This window comes from Tetrao urogallus, assembly GCF_951394365.1.
Source record: "Tetrao urogallus genome assembly, chromosome: 2".
Classification (NCBI taxonomy): Eukaryota; Metazoa; Chordata; class Aves; order Galliformes; family Phasianidae; genus Tetrao; species Tetrao urogallus.
Genome location: NC_136814.1, coordinates 35,155,314 through 35,172,189, shown reverse-complemented (window position 1 = coordinate 35,172,189; position 16,876 = coordinate 35,155,314). Strand labels below are relative to the sequence as shown.

The window sequence follows — 16,876 nt, the reverse complement described above, 5'->3', positions numbered from 1 at the left end:
GAGGTGATTGTCTCGCCCTGCTCTGCCCTTGTAAATTCAATCTAGAATACTGCAACCAGACCTGGGGCACCCAGCACAAGAAAGATGAGGAGCTGTTGGAGTGGCACAGGATGCCCAGGTGAGAGGCAGCCCTGCCCACAGCAGAGGGTTGGAACTAGATGATCTTTGAAGTCTCCTCCAAAACCAAACCATTCTGTGATAAAACTCCTTTTAGATCCATTCTCAGTTTAGTTCCACATCACCTTTGGAAGCATTTTCAACAGGATTTTCATGGAACTGTGGCATGACAAATTTTACCTGTTTATTTTGTGTTTGTTTCCTTGTTTTTTCCCCTCTCAATACAAATACAGGTATTTAGAAAGTTGGTCTGACTGCATGATTCCTTGTTGACCAAAACTGAAAACGTGGGTAGTTGAAATGATTTTGATATCTTCAAAGATGCATTCCAGTATACAAATTATGAGCTTCAAGTGGCAATTTTGTATGACAAAGTAGTGTTGGAATGCAGCGTGTCAGGAAAATGAAACACTAATTAGAGTATCTGTCCTTATAAGCTTTATTTACAATGTTTTCAAATCCACCAAATATGATATATTTAATAACCTATATATTTAATTCCTTTAAAAAGCTAGTTCACCAGACTTCACTGGTCTCCCATCTTTGCTGCTTACAAAAGCAGCAGAAGTCTTACCCAAATCATTTCTGTTTTCCACTCTGAAATTTAGATTAGTGGAAGAACACATTACTTCCATTCAAAACTTCCAGTAACAGACCAGTAGCACTTCAGCATGAGCTTTAGGGAAGGCCTAACTCTTAGCTTTCTTTGTTAGTGGAAGTAATTTACCTGTGCGTGATAGACTATATGCTGCACGGTAGAAGTCAAATAATTATAAGACATGACTGAACTAATTAGCGATGCACCTCATTAAGGTGAAAGGATCTCTATCTTCTGCTCTTAAAAGAAAGCCTTAAACTGAGAGCATACCTTATTTTGCCCTGCGAAATGAGAAAAGCTGGTAATTTAGCGAGGCGAGTAGTAAATTCTAGACAGTGTACTGTCCACTGGCAGATTCCATAATATATACAGAGCTAATAAGTAATATTTCAACTGCAGCACCTGACAAAAATACTCACCTTAGGTGTCTTATGGATTTCTCAAAAATAGGAGGAAGAATGCATAAGTTAAATTTGACAAAGATCATATTTCAAAACTCCTGGTTAGAGATTCTTTTTCATAGCAAAATTAAATAGATCCATAAGTATGCAGTCTCTTCAGTGCTTTATTTTATGGTGGTCACATTATTAATACAGTCAAATTGCAAACATTATTCAAGTGACCTCGAATTCTTCTTGAGCAGAGTTCTATCTGTCTTCCAGGCAAATACAGAATCATAATTAATATGAAGGCAAACAAAAAAGTGCTATGTTATTGTATCAGATCAAAGAGAAAGCTGGACACAGAATCCTGACTTCCCATTCTAGTCCAGCACTTGTCCTGCCTAACAGTGTAGATTGACACAGCCAACACAGCTGTGTCTTTGATCATCTAATTGATTCCAATATATACTATTGGAATTAATATTATTTAAAATAATTAGAAATTATGAATATAATTATAAATAAAATGTTACTAAAATATTAATGCCAATCATTTTCTAAATGTTCCTGTTGTTAAAAAGCTGAAACACGAAACTGAGACATCCAACTTGCATTTTTTCAGGGTTGCACTATTTCACAACCCATTATTTTAATTTCTGGAAGCGTTTGTGCAGCTTACTGGAGGTGTATCTCAAAGGACTAAATATATACGTAGCTGAGCTTATGGGATTAAAGCAGTGCAGCAACAAGCTGGAGTATAATGTCTCCAGTGCTGTACCTTAGAAACAGTACTTGAAAATCCCTCAGTACTCAGTAAGTTTGTTGACATACCAGACGGTGCTGGGTTTTTGTTGCTTGTTTTGAACTCTCTAAAACTTGTTGTTTCATAGGTATGGTAGAAAGCCAGACTACAATCTCTGAAAGAAGAAAAACATTAATTAAAAAAAAGAATAAGAAAAATTAAAACAGAAGTGGTTACTCATCTTCATCTTTTTAATTAAAATTTCTACAGCCTTCTTTTAGCATTTTTTTCATACATGTTCTTTTTGATGTACTTTAGCCTTAAGTGCAGATGAAAGCCTAGTGATTATTCTCTATCTATATATAGCTGCAGTACCTGTGTATAGCACAAGGAAGAGTTTATAGAAAGAAGAATCCTTTTGTCTTGGCATTAAAATACACGACATTAAAAAGGGGCTTTTAATATAGATGGACATCTGCTGATAATGCAGTATATAAGAAAAAACCAAACATGCGCAAACCTAATGGTAAGAGTTCAAAATTAGGGCCTGATCTTCCAGAGTTTGTAATCCTAGCTATACAGTGTAGTCTGTACTGGGATGTGAACTTCAAAGCAGAGCAGGGTAGACAAATGCTGCAAGAATCTGGACTGAGAGAAGAGGCTGCCTCAAATAAGTTCACTGAGGCAAGGACAGGTACTTTCAGCAGGGAGGTGACCCAAATAGGTAATCCTAGGAGGTGGAGTGATACCATTGGAACATCTGTGCCATATCTAGAAGTTGACTGCAGCATGTGAGTAACATCTGAGCTCTAGTACATCTGGTATATGTACAAATAACTATACTAGATGCAGGTGTAATTCATCTCACCTGAATAAGGCATTTAAAAGTTAAACACTTAAGACCAATAAAATGAATTAGAGTGCTTGATATGTTTCACTGTTGATCCGGTTATAAGCTGGCTTGATAATTAACTTTTAGATGCCTAAGTGAGATCACAGGAATTTCATCTTGTCTATGGAAATCTGGTGGATTTGTAATACAGACTTAGTCAGCAGATGGCCATTGATTTCTCTGTGGCACCTGTTAATTACTAAATAGAGTGAGTAAAATAAGTGATGATACATATTTGCACCAGCTGACAATATACCTGCCCTGGATATACAAATACAGCTCCGGGAAAGCTTGAATCTTAAACGTGTAAATCTAAATCAGACAAGTATTACCAGCTTTTGTAACAATAAACCTGTGAAATTCACTAGTGATAGGACTTTATTTTATAGGAATTGTTCTCCACAGGAGTTTAGCAGCTCCATGTGCAGGATTTCAAGCAAACATTGAGCAATGAGACTGTCATCAACCTTGGCTGAAGAAATACAAAAGTTGATGTGGAGATAAATAGACAAAGAACAGTACAAATAAGTTGATTTATATGGTCCAGTGAAAAGAGGGTCTAATAAATAGATTTAAGTTCATTATTTGACCAGAATGACAATTTGCTTATTATTATGTTTTACAGCAACATGTTTTCAGCATTTTTTTAAAAGGTACTAAAAAAAAAAATAGCTGGAAAATGCAGTAAAGAATCACAAGCATTATTTTGAGGGGCTGGAAGGAAAGTGTAGTATGAGGTAAAGAGCTCAATGTGCTTTAAATAACAAGAGAATGGAGAAGTAATTCAGGTACATAGGCTCCTAAATGGGAGAACCACCAATTATTTCCACCAACTATGAGGACATTCCAACAACTGCCAAGTGGTGGCTGAAGCAACACATTCAAATGAGAGAATTCTGTGATGCATGGGAGGGTTGTGACATCAGCTGTTCACTGACAGATTTGCCAGCTTGAGATGCTGAACTAGGGACACCTCATTATGTACTGTTTGGTATACCTGTCATACAACTGCATCTCATATGAACTCATGTGGGAATTTAAAATCTAAGGAGCAAAACAAGGCTTGAACCACACTGTAAGGAGAGCTCTCTCCTACCTTTTTGTCCACCCTTATTAAAGGATGTCTGAATCAAAGGATTGTGATAACGAGAGTTGCTCTGCTCTTGAGGTGCTAGATTTCAAGAATGCTTTAAAGCAGTTCCAGAAACTAGTTGAAAGAATAGTAATCCAGAAGAAAAAGGAAAGATTAGGCTGGTACGTTAATGACGATGGTAAGAGATACTCTTTCTTACTGAATGATATGTAAAAATTTTCACATCAATAATAGGTGTCATAGAAACAAGACTGTAGGAAAAATATCAAACATATTTAAACTGAGACTTCTTGACTTGCCCTGAGAAAGTGATTTTAATCTCCTTTTATGGCCTATGGTAAATTATAATTATAAAGTCATAGTAATTGCTCATGAAATATAATTCACAGAGTTGCCACATACACAGATTAGCACTTCTGTGGCATTTCCACTGATCTGTAAGAGCACGTAATGATTATGTAAATCCATTGTCTTGATTGTAAACAGTTAGGACAAAGTTTTGCTTTTTTTTTTTTTCTCCTCAATGTAAGTGACTATTTATTGCCTGAAAGAATAGAATCATAGAATCATAGAATCACTAAGGTTGGAAAAGACCTAAAAGATCACCCAGTCCAACCGTTCACCTATTCCCAATAGCTCCTACTAAACCATGTCCCTCAACACAACATCCAGTCTTTCCTTGAACACCCCCAGGGTCGGTGATTCCACCACCTCCCTGGGCAGTCCATTCCAGTGCCTGACCACCCTTTCTGAAAAGTAATACTTCCTCATGTCCAGCCTGAATTTCCCCTGGCGTAGCTTGAAACCATTCCCCTGGTCCTATCACTAATGACACGAGAGAAGAGGCCGACCCCCAGCTCACTACAACCTCCCTTCAGGAAGTTATAGAGAGCAATAAGGTCTCCCCTGAGCCTCCTCTTCTCCAGGCTGAACATTCCCAGCTCCTTCAGCCTCTCCTCATATGGCCTGTGCTCCAGACCCCTCACCAGCTTCGTTGCCCTTCTTTGAACACGTTCCAGGGCCTCAATATCTTTCTTGCAGTGAGGGGCCCAAAACTGGACACAGTACTCGAGGTGCGGCCTGACGAGTGCTGAATATAGGGGAGCAATCACCTCTCTGCTTCTGCTTGCAACACTGTTTCTGATGCAAGCCAGGATGCCATTGGCCTTCTTGGCCACCTGGGCACACTGTCGGCTCATGTTCAGCCGAGCATCAATCAATACCCCCAGGTCCATTTCCTCTACGCAGTCCTCCAGCCACACCGCCCCAAGCCTGTAGCGTCGCCTGGGGTTGTTGTGGCCGAAGTGCAGGACCCGGCATTTGGCCTTGTTGAAACTCATCCCATTGGCTAGATTATAGTATATTTATAATAGATATATAATATCTATATATATATATAATATAGATATATAATAAAATATATTTATAATAGATTATATATAGATAGATATATTATATATTATATTATATATAATATATAATAATATATAATAATATATAATATATAATAATATATATTATATATATATTATATTATATATTATATATATATTATATTATAGATATATAGATTATATATAATAGATTTTATCCTAGGTCATTTTTCAGGTTCATTTTAATAGAACAGGATTGTATATAAATTATGGAGTTAAGAGAAGACAAGAATAACTTTTCTTTTACCTATCTGTTTCCTATTGTGTTCTGCAAAGTGGGTGCTTTTGGAGAGTAGGCTGAACATCTTTTTGGCAAAATGCTTTAGTGAATACAGTGCGAGGAGCTGAAACTAGCATGTTACTGATATTGAAAGAGAAAACAGGAGCTAGGGAAGATAAGGACAGAAGATGTAGCTTCACAGTTTTTAACTCTGGATGTTGTTCCTCCGATACAGATGAGATAGATTATGATGAGTTCTATAGAACCACACAGACACTTTTTGGTCCAGAAGTCAAGGAGCATAACGTTAAGGCCTTTTTCAGGAAAGTAAGCAACAATCCTGATGCAAGGACAGAATGGTGCGAGGTAAGGATTTTTAATATTTATTAAATATAAGCAACTCTATTGCCATACCACCAACATTCACCTCTGACACTGTGGGCCAACATAATAAAACAGGAGGCATTATTTTTGGAGCAACCCTGATATATCACCTGAGTTTTCAAATCAAAATTATGCTACACTGTTCATATAAGTTTGAGAAAGCTGTCCTCTGTTTTAAGATGCTTGAACTTACTATGTTGATGTACATGAATGCATGTTGAAGAATATCCTGACTGAATAAAATCCTTTTTTCTGCTTGTTTTGTGAAAGAGCACTGAGCTGTTTACCAGAGCTGCTTATCCTGAAGCAATGTTTGATATACTAGATTCCTCACATGGCAGCTGGATCTGGAGCATGGACCTGAGGCTAGAAATCAGTACATCCAGTCATGAACTACTTTACTGATACACATTTGCCTCAGGCATTGCAATAAAATGCAAGAAATATTATCACTACAGTATGCAGTTTGTGCCCTGGGGATAGGTCTAACTTTAGCTAGACCATCATAAATTCTTTTTCTCCCTCATCTCCTTCCTCTTTACTCAGAGATAAATCTACACCTTACTTTAGGTGGAAGACATTAAGAGCTATACTGCCATTTTAGTAGAGGGTTTTGTAACAAGAGCATTCTTCCTTATTGAATTCTGTTGTAATTTATTTTTCTGTCTTCTAATGGTAAATAGCAAATTTTGGAGAGGAAAAAAAATAATGTAATAATGAGGTAAGTATGAAACAGAATCTGATTTACCCCCTCCCAGCTTCTGGTAGCATATAGCTTAAGGATTTTCTGTGCCAGATTTGCAGCTGCAGAACGTGCTTAGTATCCTCCAATAGGATTTTTATCTAACTGCTCATAAATTACTTCTGCATTTGTAAAAAAGAGATACTTCTATAGTATCCACAACTTTATTCATTTTGTGAAAAAGTACTTTGCTTTGTTTCTTTTAGACATGGTGGTCTATTCCCCCTGTATTTTGCCTGCCTGTTTATTTGTTTTAATGTATTTTCTTTAGGGGAGAGAAGTATTTCACACAAAGTTGCTAGAACTACAACTTCCCTTACAGATAAACTTCCATTACTACATATACAAAGGTCAGACTACTTACATTGCTCTGAAGTCTGACTTTAATTTTTTTAACTTGAAGTGGCCTTACCCAGCAAAGTTTGAAATACAATACTACTTCGTTGAAAAGCTGCAGTGAGTTTTTCAAATTTTAATCTTGTTTAGTAGGAAGTTTGTTAGTGATACGTATCATCAGCTATATATGCATTATGGAACGCATCAATCAAAGCTCTGTTGAAAGGTAAGAATTTCTTACAAGTAGTGTGGATATAGAGAAAGAGATAAAAACTACGTATAATCAATGAATATACAGATGTTATAATTATGAAATAAACAAGAGAGTTTAGCTAAGCAGGTTATTAAATCACAAATAAAAAAAAAAATAGAGCACTTACCCTTATGCTAGGCTCACTGTAAAACTCCAAAGGAAGGATCTCCAGAAGAGATCCTTTCCCACTGGTAGTCAGCTCTTCAATGGGTCTAGGAGAGGTGCAGCCAGGCTCCACCCCTTCCAGCAGCACAGGTGAATTGCATTCACCTGTGCTCCTGTGGCTCGCCTCAGGTGATCCATCAGAGGTTCAAGCTGTGATTCAGCAGTTCCCATACAACTGAATTTAGAATTCTGCAAATTTAGCTTACACTGAAACAACATTGTATAGGTCATCTGATAGTCATCTGAGCCCAATTTACATCAGCTGTAACTTGAATGTTAGCTTCTGATCTACTGTAATTGTGGTAAAATCCTTTCTGACATGAACGGAACAAAACAGATATTTCCAGACTTATTGGAATGGTTTCTACTGAAATAAAAACAGTCCTATGATGTTTGATGGTGGGTCTTTTTTCTATTCTTTTTTTCTCTGTCAAACTACAGAGAAAAATCTTGGAGAGTTCACTGAATCTTGGAGAGTTATAAATATCAGAAATTAAGTCAGTGTTCTTTTTCTTCTAACTATGCTAAGGGTTTATGACTATAGCTACGCTGCAGCTCTATGGTCTCCTTATCTTTTTTCAATTCTCAATATTTAAAGATGTGTGTATTTACGCACTGGTAGGTGTATGGGAACCGCTGAGTCATGGCCTGAACCTCTGATGGATCACCTGAGGCGAGCCATGAGTCAGCCAGAGGAGCACAGCTGAAGGCAATTCACCTGTGCTGCCGGAAGGGGTGGAGCCTGGCTGCGCCTCTCCTAGACCTATTGAAGAGCTGGCTACCAGTGGGGGAAGAATCTCTTCTAGAGATCACCTCTCTTGGTGTTTTGTGAGTGAGCCCAGGATAGGGGAAAGCCTTCTATTTATTCACTTTTGTTATTGTAGTCTGCTTTGCCTAACTCTCTTGTTTATTTTGTGGTTATAGCATCATAATATTCTTTGATTATGCAGTAGGAAAGGTAGATTTATTTATTTTTTTCCACTTATATTTTTAAGCTCCTTCTCTTTTTTAAAGCTGGCTGTATTTAACTTCATGAGCTTAAGTTGCATTTGCTTTTCCTCTCTTCCTTAGGCTTTATATTGCTTTTAAATGAAATTTAAAATTTTATTCAAAGAATTTTGAATTACAATTGAACTCCAATTTTATTCAAAGAAGCAAATTTTCTGTTTTGCCTAGTGAAAACTATTGGAAAGGTAATTGTTCTCTTAAGAGACTGAAAACTATTTTGGGTATTCTGCTTGAAACCAGTTGTTTGAGAGAGATGGTGACAGAAATAAGTCTCCTCTAATTGATATATTCATTCTTATAATGTTCATTAAACTGCTAATTATATTAGACAAATCACATTTCTAACTTGCTGCTTGAACATATATTGATTACCCTCTATGAAAAATGGAAGTAGCCTTGATCTTGCTTTAGCTTCCTTTTCATCACTTATTTTTTCAATTGTATCATCAATCTTGATTACTTTCTGTAACTTACCCAATATTCATCACATCTTTTGTGATCTATGCTCTGGTTTTCAAATTTTATTCTACAAGGACTTAATTTCATCCTGTTCTCCTGAATTCTCCTGCTGTTTAACACTGTTGAGCATTTCATTTATCTTGAAAGCCAAGGAGGAAGCATACATCACTTCATTCTTTTGACATTCCTCTTTCATCGTCTCTGTCTCTCTCCCTTCCCAGAACTCCGAACTCTGACCATTTTCTTTCCTTCTTGCCCTCACAGTTATAAACTTTTCAAATTTACCTCTCCATATCTGGCACCTCTTTAGCTTGACAAAATCTGCAGAATTTATTTCCATTATTTAAAAAAGCATGGCCTTATGCAAGTGTTCCATTCCTTTCTCTTCCAGATGTTTCCCTTTTTCAAGTACCTTTATTTTCAAGAGTTTCCAGCATTCTCCACAGCAATATACCTATACTCAGGTGGTACTTTTCTGTGAGGGGAAAAAAAATTAAAATCTTCTTTTTAGTCATGTTAGAGTTCACTCTTAGGTATTCAGTGGTTCTAAAATATATCCTAGTCTAACAGCTATCATTTATCAAACCTCTGCGTTTCTTCCCTGAAGGTGGTTGACCCTTTGAAAGCTCTATCTTAGTGGCAAACATGAAATATATGTAAATTGCATTTTGCCTCATATTGTATGTTCTTTGTCAGTCTCTGCTTATGGGCTGCGCACTAGTTGAGATCCCCTGTCTCCATGTTGGAGTCAGCAGAAGCCATTTATGCTACTCTGAGGTATTTCTTAAATCAGAATCCTAGAATCCTTAGAGTTGGAAGAGACCCCTGAAGGCCATCTAGTCCAACCAGCTTGCAACGAACAGGGACGTGCACAGTTAGATCAGGTTGCCCAGGGCCTGATCCAGCCTCACCTTGAAAGTCTCCAGGGACAGAGAATTCACCATGTCTCTAGGCAATCTGTTCCAGTGTATAACCACCCTCACTGTAAAAGACTTTTTATTAATACTCAACCTAAATCTAACTTCTTTAAGCTTAAAGCCATTTCCCCTTGTTCCGTCACCACAACCCCTGCTAAAGAGATATGCCTTTTTAGGGCAGTGTTCTGCTTGCTGAGCAGAAATCAGATGTGTCACTGTCTGATGTCTGTAAGAGGCATGATAGGGCACACCTGGGCATCTCACTTAGAGGGCTTCCACCTCTGTTGGCCTTAGGTCAGATACTATGCTGGCCCAACCACACCATCAAGACTCAGCAGTGACCTCATATCAGGTCAGTGTACTACTTAAAAAAAAAAAAAAAAAAAAAAAAAAAAAAAAAAAATTCTCCTACCAAAAACTTAGTCCTGAGAAAGGTGAAGAGCCTGTTCTCCTTTGCCTGGAAAAATGGGAATGTGCTAAAAATACAAAATGTCATTCTTATCTTCTAGAAAGATGAGAGGAATGATCAAGGGATCTAGAGGCCTAACCTCAATCCCTGATGAAGGTGATGAAACCACTAATTCTAGAAAATATATGCAAACACATAAAAGATAAGAAAGTGATTGGGAATAGTCAACATGAGTTTCCAAAGGGGAAATATAGAAATTGCATATAACCAACTTAATAGGCTTCTACAATGGCATGACTATCTTGGTGGATAAGCAGAGGGCAGTGGGTGATGTTTATCTTGACTATAGTAAGGATTGTAATGTTGTCTCCCATGACATACTCTTAGTCAAGCTGACCAAGGATGGGTTAGTGGGCAGGGAGACAGAAAGAATACTAGCTGAATTTCTCAGTGGCATAAAATCCAATTAAGGCAAGACGATATTGATGTATGTGCCAGGGGTAAGTATTGGTAAATATACTATTTAATATCTTAATTGATGACGTAAATGATAGGAATTCCAGGTGTGCACCTGTTGCAGAGATGCATTCAAGCATGAATCTGTTTGTTCAGATTTGTTCTTGTTTGGAAACAAGATGGAAAGACAAGGTGGTGGTACAAGAAATTAAACAAAGGAAAGGATTGTAATGGATGATGTATTGACTGATATTTTCTGATAGATTATAATTGTGTACATAGTAAGGAGGGTGCTATGAAGTGAAAGATAGAGACTAATATTTTTCTGTAAGAATATGCAGAATGCTTTTTGTTGAAAGATGTACACGTGAATTGCTCAGATAAGAAAATAGAATGTTCTAGTGTATGAAAAATACTAAACTAGAAAGAAGTGTGAAGTTTTGTCTTGCATACAAATGAGCTTTGCTTTCAGAGCACATTAAAGGAATTGACCAGATGATGTCCATAATACGACAAAAGAGATGAAAAAATATCTCTCTGTACAGCTATAAAGGGCTGACCTCATTTCCTGAGGAGATGACTAACCTACACTTGGGTACAGGGATTGAGTTGCTGAGAGCATTTCAGCTGAAATGTTTTGCCATCCTGGGAGAAATTAGCTACCAACCTGCATTTCCCCTCCAGGAATCTTCATTACCATTACTACAAATAAAACATCGTCAGGCTGAGGGAAATAGTTAAAAAAAAAGTTTTAAAAAACATTCTGTATACTTTTTTTTTCTCCCCCAAGCAAGCAGCAATCTATGGATCTTGAGGGAAAAGCTCTTCTATGTAGACTAACCACTATGCTACTTTGAATCAGTTTACAAACGTCGTGACTTTTGTTTCATCTGCTTCCTCCAGTCTTTCATTCTAGCTGAAGTCTAGCTCAGGAAGCACAAGTAGATAAAAATGGAAAAAGGAAATGGAAAATGACTGCTTACATGCAATCATAGCAAACCAAACTGGTAGTAATAGCTTTATCAATTAGACTGTTTTTATTCCTGGTATCCTGTTTATTCTGGCTTCTTCCCAAGTGTTGATGAGAAGTTGTGCCTGACTAGCAGATCTCTGCAATCTAAAGTCATATTGACAGCTAATAACTGAGAGGAATAATGGAGGGAAATTCCTTATTCAGGAATTTGAGATGATAGAAAAATGAGACACAGAAATTGACTATCTGTATATAAACAGATGTTCCAGATGTAGTATAGTTTTAAACTGCTAGTTTTGTTCTGTTTTGTTTTGTTCAGGTTTTTGGCTATTTCATAGGAGGAAATGGTGCTACGCCTTCCCATTTCAAAGAAGAAAACACAGTTTTCCTTACATCTGCAAAACAGCAGATTACTTATCCAGGTAATCATCTTGTGTTTAAAACAGAAACTCCCAAAATGTGTCTGTTCAGTGCTCCCTATTGCACATCTTATTGAAGTTACGGTGATAAAATCTCACGGTTGCTTTTGTTTACTAATCATGCTGCTGCTTCTTGTGTGTTCCAGAGTAAGTTTCTTACTAAGGTGCCTGAGCAGTCCTGAATCATTTTGAAATTAGTAAGGTGTCTGACTCAGACTATTTATTTGCCTTTTGTGTTTTTAAAAAAAATACATCATATATACATATATTCTAGAAAGAACTAGCAGATGGATGATGTATTAATGCTATTTTAAAATGCAACATGATTTATAAAATCGAGTATAGAATAATATGACTATGTTTTACAGCCTTGAAGTTGGTGCCAATATGTATTTCAGGGAGATAAAATGTTCTTGGTACATGGTTTGATTTGTTTAGTATTATGGGAGGTTTTTTGGTATGTACTGTATGTAGAGCTTTCTGTCTGTGAGATGAAGAGTCATCTTATGTCTTTCACAGTTGTCAAGGAACGAGATATGATTACAAGTATAGTGAAGGTGCCCCATCTGGATTTCACAGTAACATCCTCTCAGAAAGGAGTGCTAACTATTTTTAACAAGAAGGTAATTCTGACTCAAACTTTTCCTTGTTCTACTAGGTAGTATATACATGAACTGAGTGAACTGTGATCTAGAGTGCAAACTTACCCATAAAAAAGCCAGGCATCTTTTTTAAGTTAACTTTGCCTATACTTTTAAATACAGTGGGAAATGTACATTGTTATTTTTAATTATAATCCTACTCAACAATCCATAAAAGATAAATTGATAAGTAAATAGCATAAACAAATAAGTAAATAGAGATTGCCAATAAGGAAATGACTAGAAGTCCCTTCAATATAAAATAATCTGCCTTTTCTCTTTTTTATTCTTAAATTCTGCATATGCTGTATTTGTCACTGTGTATTGCATACACAGTGGAAACCAGTGAATTAACTGTTTTCTGCAGCTACTGGGAATATTTAGAATGTGCAGAAAGATTTTTTGGTTGTTTGCAAAAAAAAGTTATTCTATACAGTAAGCTCTTAAAGCTTGAAAGTCTTGAATTTTGTCAGTCTTCATGACACTGCTTCACAGTCACTTCTCTTGTCAGCAAATTGTAGAGAAACCTGTACCATTTTAAGTAGAAGTTCAGGTTCAAGATCATTTTAAAGTACATTTTGTAAATGAGTCTCTCAGATGATATTACTATTTAAACATACAATCCTAGCTGCCATGAGGTACGTCACAGTTCTATGTTCATTGGCACTTTACATTTATATAATTTTAATATGACTAATTTATTAAAAGCTTTATCAAACAATGCAGTGAAGCTTTTAAATGGCAATAATATTTTCTAGGGGGTCAGCTAATTAGTGTATAACGCTTCTAACAGCGGCTCGCAAAGCAACAATGTTCTCCTGTGGATGATTAAACAACAAAGCAATACTGCAGTTTTGGTAAATACTGAAGTAATTTGTTTGAAAGCCTAGTTCTTTGTCCTCCAGAGACTTATCCCTCTTGCATACCTACAAAAAATAATTTCACAAAGTACAATGTTAAAATTAGTTTCCTTTCTCCTTCCCCCACCTCCTCCAGCCCTCCAACTGCTTGAAGTTCTCAATTGCTGCTTTCTCATAGTCTGGACTGATGTCACTGTGACATCAGTGACTGCAGTGTAACTGATATTACACCCAGCTGCTTAACGCAGTGAATTACAGGAAACCTCAAATCCCATTTACAAATGGGATTTACATTCTGAAAATGATTAAGGCACTATGACATTTCAGTTGATCTGAGCAAATGACCTTTGACTTCGTTAAAATTGCTCTGATGCATCTTGATGCAAGCAAGAGAAAAATATAGCAGTTTAGCATTGCATTCACTTGAATCTTGTTACTAAGATATGACTTCATATCATAAAGCCAAATAAAGAATTAACACCTTTTACATCATTTTTTTCTTCAGTCAAAGGCCAAGGACTTAATGTGTCCTGTCCTTAAACCTCAGCTAGTGAGTTGTTATGTCTACTCTGTCTTTTTAGCATGTTGATAAAGGACTATGAATATACTTGCCCTGGAGGTGCTGCTTGGTAAGACTTCTGCTCAAAATATGAGCTCATGAGAAACGTACTGACAATCAGACAATGAAATTTATTCTTGTCTAATTCTTGCACTTTTAAAGTACAGACCATTAAATACATGATCTTCTTGGATTCATATATATCTCACACAAGTCAGTGTGTTCCATGTACATGAGTGATGAGTATTTGGTCTGATATAATCAGGGAATCTGACATAAAACACATTTTAACTTTGCCACATCTGAGACATTTGACTATTATGAAACTTTTACATGGAGGAAAAGACAGGGCCATATCCTGTTCATTCACACTAAAGAAAACTGATGTCGAGTGCAAATAAGCTTTCCACAAGATCAATTTAGTATTGTTTTATCTGCTCTTTGGAAAGCACATATAACTAGTTTTTAATTGATACTGTGTGAAATCTGAGAATAGCTTAAAAAGGTAAAAAACCCAATTTACATATAAGAATAAGAAAGAGATTTTAAACCACCACTCTGCTTTTCAGTATAGTAAACTTCAGTTTAATGTGAAAATTGTTTAACAGTACTCTATTTGAAGACCATCCTTGGTAACACTGTGCATCACACCTTTGTGAGAAGAAATACCATGATCACTGCTTCTCATTTTATGAAGTGAGGAATTGCTGGGATAGGAATGAGGAGCTACAGATGTATTATGGATGAGGAACATGGGCAAGAGGAGGTGAAAAAGCATCTACTAGTGTTTCATGAGGGGGAAAAACTGCTTTTGAAAACTGAACATAGAGCTAGAACACAAAGAAAATGACCCTGTCTCTGCTGTACAGTGACACCAGATATGCCTACCTCCCTGTGACTTTCAACATATTAGTTTCCAAGACATACACTGGGCTGCCTGATAATAGTTAACGCTGAAAGGTGCTATATCAATATGGTTATTTCTATTTTCAATGTAAGGTGTTGTCTCTACCTGGCTGGCACGAGTTCACACAATCTGGGCCAGAATCAGCTTGTGTTTCTGTATCCCACATCCTATCTCTCATGGGAGTTATGGCTGTGGAAGAACATTATAAGTACGATTTCATTAGAAAGACAGTGGATCTGTACTCCACTATTAAAAATTGTGTTTTTTCTTTGTTGCTCAGCCAAACATCACAAATGTTAAAAACGAACGAAGTGAAGTAACTTGGATAGGAGAATTTAAGTTCCTCACTTTACATGTAGAGGAATCGTCAGTAGGTTTAAATACCTTTCTCAGATGTTAACTGCAAACTCTTTCTATTGGCTACTTAGCTTCTGTTCTGCCTGTGATACAGGAGAGCTGTTTTCAGACTTCTAGTTTAAATGCTAACAAGTTATTATTTTTATTTTTCAGATGAAAGTTCTGGCAACCACCAGCGTTAAAGTAAGTTCATTTTCCTCCTTTTAAATCATTTGAAGTAGAATTCAAGAATTGTTATGGTGAAATAATCGGAGACTGAGTATCGTTCGGTATGTCTTCTGACCTTGAGACTTCTGTGTAACCTGACATGGGATCCCATTGGGTGAACACACTCAATTTTTTTCCTTTCAGTTAAACAAGCGTTTATGTAACCTGATTTATTTCTTCTGATAAAAGAAATCTGAGATAAATTTTGCTTTTTTCTACCGAATTGTCTGTTGGTAAAATTTTTACTCATTACTTTTCTAAGACATTTTCTTCTAAGCTGTAACACTTCCTTTGTTGGTGTAAAATTTGACTGAGAAAAAAATATAACTTTGTTAGTGAAAAACAGTTCGGCATCTTGCTAGTTGGATTGGTAGACAATATGGTATGTACTTTAAAAGCTGATTTTTACCCTATGATTATCACTGCACATTTTTGGTAATTAATTTCCTTTAGTTAACCTACAGACAAGAGAAGTGCCATCAGACTTAACACAGCGAAGTGATCCCCTGACCTTAAAGTCAGTGTGGGCGTCTTGTGCCAGGGGACAGTGCAGTTGTGTTGATTCTTATTCACATACCATGTGTGTTCTAAAATGAAATAGAAATACTCCAGGCCGCAGGCCCAACTATTCAAAGTTAGCAAGTCTGGGCATGGATTGCATTTAATTTGTTGCAAGCTAATCTGTCCTGTGGAATTGATGTGGGGAGAGAAACTGTAAAGAACATTCTTGAGACCTGCTGGCTTTAGAAACAGACTAAGGTCAATTTAGAACTTCTCTTACAATTCTGTTACAGGAGTGAATTTTAATAATTTACTCCTGCATTGTTTCTAAAAACAATTTTTCCAGTCCATATATGTAAAGGTAGAATTAGATCAGAACAATGTTCAGTGCTTTTCCCCAGGCACACCAAAGGGAAAAAGCTGGGATGCCAATCTGATGTTGCACTGGGCAGTATGTGTGTGTATAGTACTCTTTTTCTTCTGGGCACTACACACTAATTTTAGAATTAATCATCAGTAGAGGTGGACGGTGTTTATGGGAAAATATTTGTCAGCAATGGCAGAATTTGCACTGTTCAAGGAGACTTGACATATGAAGGGAGAAAGGAGCATGGGTTTAAAATGATGGTACGGGAGAAAGGAGCATGGGTTTAAAATGATGGTACCTCTCCATGTTGTAGTGTAATAATTGTTGAAACTATGATTCCAAACAGATACAATATCAAAACTGGTACATTTTACAGTATCTGTGAGTGCTGATAGCTCTTCAGCTCTGCACCATCTGCTGTCTCTTTTACTATGTTCCATCTTCCAATGTTTTTCCAGCTGAGGTGCACCTACTTTTA

The 16,876-nt window shown here is 36.7% G+C and overlaps 1 protein-coding gene across 1 annotated transcript in view; it reads left to right on the top strand.

Annotated features, from left to right (window-relative positions):
* Positions 1–3,852: 3,852 nt before the first annotated feature.
* Positions 3,853–16,876, top strand: part of WDR64 (WD repeat domain 64) — a gene marked incomplete at both ends in the record, with an annotated part of 62,012 nt that continues 48,988 nt past the window's right edge. Inside the window, 5 exons of the mRNA XM_079550757.1 lie at positions 3,853–4,003; positions 5,714–5,844; positions 11,900–12,002; positions 12,519–12,622; positions 15,477–15,506. Of these exons, the coding sequence (XP_079406883.1) occupies positions 3,853–4,003; positions 5,714–5,844; positions 11,900–12,002; positions 12,519–12,622; positions 15,477–15,506 (519 nt within the window). The remainder of the gene's footprint in view (positions 4,004–5,713; positions 5,845–11,899; positions 12,003–12,518; positions 12,623–15,476; positions 15,507–16,876) is intronic.